The following is a 9405-nucleotide window of genomic DNA, read 5'->3' on the forward strand; positions in this document are numbered from 1 at the left end:
CACATCAATAGCTAAGTATTTTTACTGTGCTTTCAAAGAATCACAAAACAGTTATTCCGTTGTTAAAACCTTATATGTGAGTTACTCATAACATGATCGTCTTTTACCTGGGGAAAACCTAATAACCGCGTACTTGCTCGTGTATGTTGACACTTTGAGTGAAAGCTGCACATTTTTCCCTAAGACCAAATGTGTCACAACCCAACAAATGTACCTATTTTCCACTTCCTGAGAAGTTAACTATACAGTTATGAAGTGGGCGGAGCCATTGTTAGAGAGGTATTTATTCCCCACTGCAAATATGCAGATTTGAAGTTTACTTTTAGCAAAAATCGCAATGTAACTCGACACTCAAACACTGGAGTTTTTGACCCATATACTGGTTGTAAATGTTTCAACTCACAGTGGTTTTTGAGAAACAGTCCTTTTCCCACTATGTGGTTCGTCAGTAGCACAACATACTACATTACCCACACACCTCATTAGCTGTTGCCATGACAAAGATGTCAGCTAGAGATGTGAAATTAGTTTAAGCTTATTCCAAACATCCTTGTGCATTTGACTTTTTATCAGCACAGTTGCTCATTGCATTGAGCTGATGATTCAGCTGAAAGAAATTCCATACTGTCTACTTATTGGAAATGCTCAAACAGCTTGTCAGAAATAGTTACATAGTCTAAGGAAGTCATTAGGGCTGTCACTGCCCAGACATAACCCCGCCCACTTATCTGCTTTATTTCTGAGGTTTTTAAAGACACCAACACTATGTTTTTCATCATTATGAAGTGCCTTCAAACTATTAAGATGCCAGTGCAACCTTTTATGGTTGTCATATCCTCACGCATTTGTGTATGCAAATATGATTTTTTGCTATTAATATCAGGTATTGCTTTTGTACATATGCTAGAATCAAACCTCCTATCTAACGATGTTATTGCCTTTTTTCTTAAAGGAGCCAATTCTGAAAACTCCAATGTGTAGGAATGCAAGAACTTATAAAAATTTGTTGCTGATTCTGTCAAAGGTTTTATGCAACTTAATTTAACACAAAAAATTGGCTCCTGCATAAACACTTCACTGCATGGCTGATGGAGTCCCAGCTGACAGTCATTGTCGAGTAACAACACATCAAAAATCTCAGTCTCTGCTGGTTTGCTGTGCTTTGTTTCTTCCTGCTGAATGAGAATTGCTTAATAAGAGACGGCCAGGATAAAATCATGCCATTGCAAAAGTGCTGAGAATAAATCATTTGAATGAATTAAGATATTTGCGCAGAAAGACTTATCATTAAACTGTATTTTTTATTGTTGCTTGCAATGACAACAAATCAATACCTGTTTTTACACTTTTGTACTTAAAAGTGGTAATGCTAAAATGCCACAAACACACAGACAAAATGTCTGGCCGAAGTTTGTTGACATCAAGGGCTAGTGCTATTGACCTTTGTACAAAATCCTATCATCTGCTCGTTGTCCTATAAGATTTCTGTCAAACCCTGTGCTTACGTTCTGAAGGTGTATCGTTGTGCCGTACACAAGAAAATGGTGCTCTACATCAATGATGCTTTAGTTTTCCATATATATATATAGCTTTGATTTGTTTTTAAAAATATTACCAATGCTTTGTGCTTAACTGTCAAATTGTGGAAGCATTGAGAATATGAAGTGATATAATCAGCATAATGGAACACAGTAATTATAGTAATTACATAGTAAATAATTAAGAAAACTGACACTAAAAAGTCAGTCACCTATAGACATTTTTAGTCAAACAAAAGGGCAACAGATTTCTCATAAAGTGCAAATTAAATTAGTTCCAACATACACATTGTCTGACATTCTTCTTATTGCCTGTAGATATTGTTGGCAAAAAGCAAATACATAGAAAGTTGGGGCACAATTGGGGTATAGCATTTTGGCAGGGGGAGGAAATAATGGTGCTTGAAAGATGAGAGGCACTTATAAGGGTGTACTATTCACCAATTGTTCATGCCCCAGGCATAGGCTTTAAGTTGAAAATTAAGTTGAAAAGGGTGGTTGTAAAAAGCCAATACCATGAAATTTGGACAGGATCAAAACACTGTGAAACTTCATCATATGCCTATGGTATTCATCATGAAGAAGTTTTAATTGAATACATGCTGGATGGTGAATTAAAAGCACCCAGCATGATAACTTTCACTGTACATGCCTTATATTGTCTATATAAAAGGTGCACCATATCACTGATGCATTCCCCCGCTAAATTAAAGATCTGCATAGCCACAATAGTCTACATACAGTATATATGTTTCAGTGCCAAAGAGTTGTTTGTATTTTTGAAGACATAAATAAGACCTACTTGAATAAAAAATGTACACTGTGGCTTAAAAAAGGTACAAAACCACACATTTACTGTCGCAAAATAGCTACTGTTCCCCACCATTAAAACTACCATATAGTATATTAACGTACAAGCTCCACAATGATAAATGTAGACTAAAGAGACTATGCAGATGTTTATCTTTCAAGTGAACTTTCACTCTGGTAGAACATTTCAACTTTTAAATACACGTTCGCATAACACTTGTGACCGCTGCCCACTCACATTCTTTCATGAAACCAGTCAAGAAGGATGATCTTGAACTTGACAGCAGGTAAAAGCTTAAAAGCCATGAGTGAGGTGGATTTTTACCACCAAAGAAGTCTTTTACTTTGACTCCTCTTGAACTCAGAGGGAAGTCAGAGTGTTTTAAAGCGAAACATGTTTTCTAACAAAGTGAAATACCCCTTTAAAACCTTACATTCTTCTTTTGTGCTTTTCTATGCTTTTCATACAGTCAAGTGATACCACCTCTTATAAAACTAGCTTTACAATCTCATTTTGTTTCCACTCTTATGCCACAGCACTAGCAGTACACTGTGTTTAACCAAGAAAAATATTAGCATGTCATCTGCAAAGAGGATATATATACTGTCATAACTCAGTTCCTGCTTCAGTGAACACAACGGTGAAACGGTCAAGTTTTAGCAATAAAGCACTGAGTAGCAATGTATAACAGAGCATACCAAAGAAGTAAAACAAGGGCTTGATCATTGACATCATTGTATATCTACCTACATACTAGAAGTTCACATATTAATCTTTGTGCATACTTCTCCATCTTTTAGAGACAACAGAGTTTTTATTGTTGTCTCATTTAGGGCCGCTGAAAATATTTCTAGGTCTTGCATCAAAACTTGAAATGAAACACAATCACCAACAACATAACATGAATATCTGATAATTCTGCATACCCTTTAGGGCACCCTTATGTGAGGACAGATGTGCTGGTTGCCCCCACCTGACATTGGCCCAGGTCTACGTAGCAGGAATGCTGATTTAGAATATTTGTCACTATTTACTAATGTGTACTACTCTGAGATGCTTGATCAATACCAACTTGTCCACATGATGGTAGACAGTAGAACAAAGCTCCCTGCTTTAAATATATAATACATTATATACATGAAAGACATGTAGGCAGAGCTGCTCAGTAGTCCAAGAGAGAGTATTATGATGAAACACAAACTGTCTACATAATTTTTGCTCATTTTTTTTAAACAAGTATAAATAAATAAATGATTATCAAGTTGATCAATATTGCCTCCTTATTTTCAGCAGTCCTGTAAGAGTGAGGTTTATTGTGGTGTGGCAGACGTGTGGTGTAGACTGGTGGACTGAACAGATTGCTGAGGGTTTTCTGCAGTACCTGAAGGTTGTTGGTTCTAAGTGAAGGCTCCATGAAAATCTGAGTGTACTCTTGAGTGAAGGCTGCATCGGGATTCTAGTAGAAATTCCATTACAAGATCAGTAAACAGTCCCACTAGGATCTGGGAGATCCTTTCCAGGAGTATCTAAATGGCAGTTCCATTTTTACACAAACAACTGTTCCATCAGGTTCGACTGAATTTCCATGAATGATATTTCCACTGGACTGAATGTTCGAGCTAAATCCTACTGGAAGTGCCTTTGAACATGATGTGACATTTCCTGTGTGACTTCCATTTGAATGTCCGACGTAGAAACTGCATGAGGGTTCATCAGAATATGGGTGAAGAATCTATTTGTGTCTGATCAAAAGTTCCAGTAAATAGTCCTGATAGACTCTGATTGAAGCTGTGTTACTGATTTGCATGTGCGATGTTGTCGCTAGAACCTAGGCGAAGGTTACAGGGAAACTGAAAGTTCCACTAAAACATGTATGTATCCACTATATGAAGCAACTCTCAATTAGAATCTGGATGGTTTAGGACTTGAGCTCAATTCTGTAGGAACCAATCAAGATCTCAGTGGAGATTCCTGCAGATTTTCAAAGCAAACATGATGGAAAGCTGAATCTCTTACACAATCTGCAGCTTCATTGAGAGGCTGGTTTTAAGGACAAGAATGGTTCTATTTCCACATTCTATCCCTACTTGACAGCATTTATATATCAAACATAACAGGTTGATGCTGCAACTGAGCGCTGTGTTCTATGTAATAGTGTAGTGCTATACATTCAGCCAGAATAACAGATATAGAGAGTATCCTAATGCCTAAAGCCTTGTAACTTTTCACACTTTTCTTTTGTAGGTTCAATAAGACCTTAATAAGAAGAACTCTTCTGGAAAAGCGAGACCCAGAAGGTTTCCTTGTCACTGACTGCTGTATTTTAAAATTCAGCCTCTCTAAACAATGACTCTTGCAACATGTACTCCTGTCTTGAATTGCTTTGGATGATGATGAAGTATATGATGTCGAATGCGAGTTTGGACCGTGAGCAGTACAGCTGGATTACAATGGCAGTAGTGTCACTTGAGGACTTGCCAAACGGTCATCAACTAAATCCAAAGCACATCAGCATGGCATAGCAAAGACTAAAATGAATGAAGACTTTGCTCTTGGTCCATAATTACATGTTTACCCTGCCTGAGAATGCCGTTCAATTCAATTAATTATCATGGAACTGTAATTCCAGAGAAAATTGCAAGAGAAAAAAGTCAGTACTGTTCAGATCCACTGGGTTCAGATCACCTGAGACAGGCTGAAGAAGTTCAGTTTGAGCCCACTGCATGAAACTCCCATAATTGTGATACAGCCAAAAAAAAGTGCTGGTTGCTCTCAGAGCCAGATCTGCAGTCGATGTTTCATTTTGATCTGAGAGAATCCAAACAGTGCACAGAGATATCAGAATCCCCAAGATTCACAGAAATGGAATAAATAGAATGAAAAGTCTTCACTTGAGTCCAGTTCAGTTAAGCTCACCATCATATTCCCTTCATGTAGCAACACTCAGTTGAGTTCAGTTTGGTTTTAGTGCTGCAATGTCAAATTGCCCCAATGACACCACAAGCAAACTGCACACACAAAGAACCACAAAAATGTGGGCCCCCCAGTTTAGATCCATAAACACTGGGTTTCCTTGTCCATAGAAAGTGCTTAGCCGCTCTAGGTCCAACAGCAAATCCGAGTCTTTTCGTCACATACTAGGTCCATATATTGTGTGTATGTTTATATGTGTGTATGTGTGTGTGTGCGTGTGCCTGTACATATGCATTAGATGTTTATAGTAGAGTTGGTGTTGTTCATATGGACTCTCATCTCCTGAATGCTAGTGATGATTTTTTTCTGATGTCCAGCCAGGTTTACTCCTACTCTTCGCAAATCCCTGAAAAACAACACACAAAGAACAGGCCCTTATTTATCCAGGAGTCTAACAAATAAAGACATTTATGAAGCAAGTGATTGACTTGCTGTCTGTACTGTAATTGTTTGCCATTTACGTTTTATTTTGCCTTTTTTTTTATGCCATTTTTATTGCAGCACAGTGTTGTTGGAAGTAAGAGAATCAATATACTATCCTCACAAAGCTCAGCTCTTATACAGTAGATACCCTGATTAAAGCAATTCAAAAAATAATTTATAATGTTATTGTTATAATACTGATATAGTTGTTTCTGGAAGGTCCTTGGGTTATACATTCATAGGTCATACTGACTTTCCTGTGGCCATCTCTACCTTCATAGAAGCTTTCACTTATCTAAAGGGTGCTGGCTTTTTGGAACTTTTTCACAGGCTTGCAACCTTGTAATAGATCCTGCTTTCTCATTTTGCTTTGACCTTCACAGCATTTTGTGACAATGTTCATGGCTTCTCTAACTAGAAAAAACCTGTAATAATTAAAAAATTAGTTCAGTTTTGTATGTGCTGCAGGTTTCATTAGGGGTTTTATTAAAACTGCATTGCACATTTGAGTCTGAATCATGTCATTTTACAAAATTTTCAACTTAAAAGAGTCAGTCTACCCCAGATTTTACTGAAGAAATAGTCCCTAAAAATGTATTTTTTAAATATAATCTTGCACTGCTAAGATCTGCAAATAACTTTGCAATAGGGTGGCAGCAGAAATCCCAGAGACAGATATCTTTACAACTGAGTGAATAAGCTGCATGGCTGGATGTCCTAGCACATGTTTATGTTTATGTGTAGGCAAGTGGTCTTACTCTGATGTCATCTGAGCCACCGTCTCCAGTGAAGAGTAACCTCCTTCCATAAAAAGCTCAGTGTAACGACCCATCTTGATGGAGTCGAGCCACTCCCCTACGGTCTGGCTCCGAGTGCTGCAGCCCCCTTCTACACTGGCATGCTCCACTAACAGGTTTGAAACCCTAGTAAATAGTTGAAGATACAGTAAAAGATAGAGTAAGACAGTAATCAAATGAAAGAACAAGATTATGCATGTACCATTTCAGACAGTATCCATTGTCAGGATATAGCAGAAGTAAATAAAAAAATGTTATCAGCACCAGTCCTGTTTCAAATCATTATCATAAATATTAAGGTGTGGGATTCACTGTGCAATCAACTATATTCTGAAGCTCAAGTCCTGACAGTTACTATTGAGTATATACTCTGACTGTCATTCAGATCACTCTTCACGCTAATAAATAGAGCTTTCCATGCTATCAAACAGAATTGTTCATGCTACAAAACAATATTCTCCACACTGTAGGAAGAACAGGAGTGTCCTGTGGATCAAGGACTAGCCCTGTTGGTGTCCCTTTAATCTGGCTAACAGTCATATGATATAGCCAGGGCTGTTAGATTGGCAATCATGAAATTGATTCATTTATAGCTGTTTTCCTGTGTGTGTTTACGAGTGCGTACATGGAAAGGATAAAGGAGGACAAAACACCTCAGATTATTTCATTATGTCTGCAAAGACAGTAAGGTAATGAGGTTGTCTGACTAAATGTCTGCTTCAGAGCACTTATAGCCATTTCATGCCATTATACGCTAATGCAATGCATACACATAGTGGGGAAATACTAATTGAATGTTCAAATGTTGCGATAATCAAAAGATGCCCCACTGAATACAATTCACACTAATGCAAAGTTTTAAGAAAATCAAGCTATTTTAATTTATTTCTCTCCTCGTCTTTGTCGGCATGCAGCAGTTAGTGACTGCGTCCATCCTCATTTAATTATGCAGCTACACAAGACTTCAATAGAGACTCTATTTACATTTCATCCAAACAATGATGAGTCTTTTAGCTTGCAGCGCGGGATTTAATTCACTTATGAATGAATAGGTCAATTAAAACACAATGCATTTTCAAGATTAAAAAAGTGTTTTACTAGAATTTACTATAACAAATAAAAAAAGGCTAAAATGTAAAGATATTCATATCTCACTCATATATCATGCAGGTGTAACAGTTGACATAGTTTTTTTTAAATCAGTAGGTTTTAAAAAAAAAAGAACTTTTTTTTAAAAAATAAAACCATGTAATTTATCTTCTAAATAAAACAATGACAATGACAAACCATAGCCACATATATCTGAACAATTGTTGTCATTTCAAAGAAAATATATCATATTCCAAATATATATGTTGTGAATTCATACCTGTGAGAGGAATTGACCAGTTTTTTTAATGAGCTAGGGTTGCGAATGAGTTTGTCTAGTAGGCAGACAATCTCATCAAACTTGGGCCGGTTGCTGCGTTCTCGTTGCCAGCAGTCCATCATAAGGTGGTACAGAGCCTCAGGACAGTCCATAGGACCGGGCAACCTGTAGCTCTCCTCTACTGCCTTTATTACCTGCAGACAGACAGTGGGTTGGGGAGACACAGATAGAGGTTTGTTTTTTAAAAAGCCATGAAGTTGTACAATACATCAGTACAGAGATTCTGGAGGTTGGGAACAGAAATGGGATGGAGTGAAAGAGAGAGAGAATAACACCCAATGTACACTGGCTGAACAAAAGGTTTAAGGTTAGCAGAGTGGAGACCAGCAGAACAGAGAAACCCCCTCCGCCATGTAAGTCTCAGTCCTCCCCTCTGATCACTTCAACTTCAACAAATTTTTCTTTGCAGCCAGTTAAAAACAGACTTGAACATAAACCCAAAATAAAATACACAACACATAAAACTTAAATACAAATAAATGCAAAACATATATTAAATGTATATGCTACAGAAGCTCACATAAAATAATGTATATCAGAGACCACCACCAGTTGCCAATTTCTAAAGAATAAGATAATATTTTTTTGATCTGTCACATGGGAAATCCTTGGTACAACACACAAATAGATGCATAAATGCAAGATATAATATAAATAGAAAATAGACGCATGTACACTATACTCATTTTTGTACACTGATTGATTGCACAGTACAGGTATAATATAATATAAACAATGTGTATAATAAGGAATTATAAATATAACCCCATATATGGATGATTGATCATCAGCTGACTTATCCTGAGCTTTTAACAGTGTGATGGATTGGGGGCAAAACAATTTCTCACCCTCTTAGACATGGCCTTTGGTAAGCCATGATGCCACTGAATCTTGATTAATGTTTAAAATACAATGATCAAGTTTGCTCAAGAGATTTTGTGACACAGTTTCATCTGAGCAGTGAGCAACTCTGACCGATCTGCTGATTGTGTGTACTTTGAGACAAAGTAATGAGGTAATATGATGATGCAACATAAACCCCACAAGATTGGGAATCTGTTCCATCACTTTTATAACCTTTACAGAGATAGATAGCAACAGTGAAAAACACAGACATAGTCTGAAGAAGATGATGAATCATTTCCAACTTGTTTGACGCCTCAACGTGTAATATCTCTTTCACAGCAGGACCTCAACAAACTTCAGCCAAAGTAATTTTACTTCCAGTCTGAGCAAGATCCCAAATCCAGATATTTCCTCCAGGGACGCTCATGCACTCTGACTCTACACTCAAACCTCCATGAAGTTAGCAGGCAAAAACGAACCCCCTGCGAGGATCAACATTGTTTATTTGACACGCTACATAGCCCAGTTAATCATTTCCGCAAGTAAAAAAGATGCAGCACTGAATCAGAGATTTTTTTTTCTGGGGGG

General features: G+C 37.3%; 1 protein-coding gene across 2 annotated transcripts in view; it reads right to left on the reverse strand.

The window, feature by feature from the left end:
• Nucleotides 1-3218: 3218 nt before the first annotated feature.
• Nucleotides 3219-9405, reverse strand: part of LOC118333035 (ephrin type-A receptor 5) — a 53190-nt gene continuing 47003 nt past the window's right edge. The window contains exons 16-18 of one of the 2 annotated variants that reach the window (XM_035668526.1): nt 7912-8105; nt 6504-6668; nt 3219-5668 (exon numbers count right to left, since the gene is read on the reverse strand). In XM_035668526.1, coding sequence (XP_035524419.1) covers nt 5557-5668; nt 6504-6668; nt 7912-8105 — 471 coding nt within the window. In that variant the 3' untranslated portion in view covers nt 3219-5556. Of the gene's footprint in view, nt 5669-6499; nt 6669-7911; nt 8106-9405 lie in introns of those variants that run through there. The other variant, XM_035668525.1, reaches the window with a different exon arrangement.

The sequence above is a fragment of the Morone saxatilis genome, unplaced genomic scaffold, assembly GCF_004916995.1.
Source record: "Morone saxatilis isolate NCDOM2014 unplaced genomic scaffold, NCSU_SB_2.0 Contig21, whole genome shotgun sequence".
NCBI classification, from domain to species: domain Eukaryota; kingdom Metazoa; phylum Chordata; class Actinopteri; family Moronidae; genus Morone; species Morone saxatilis.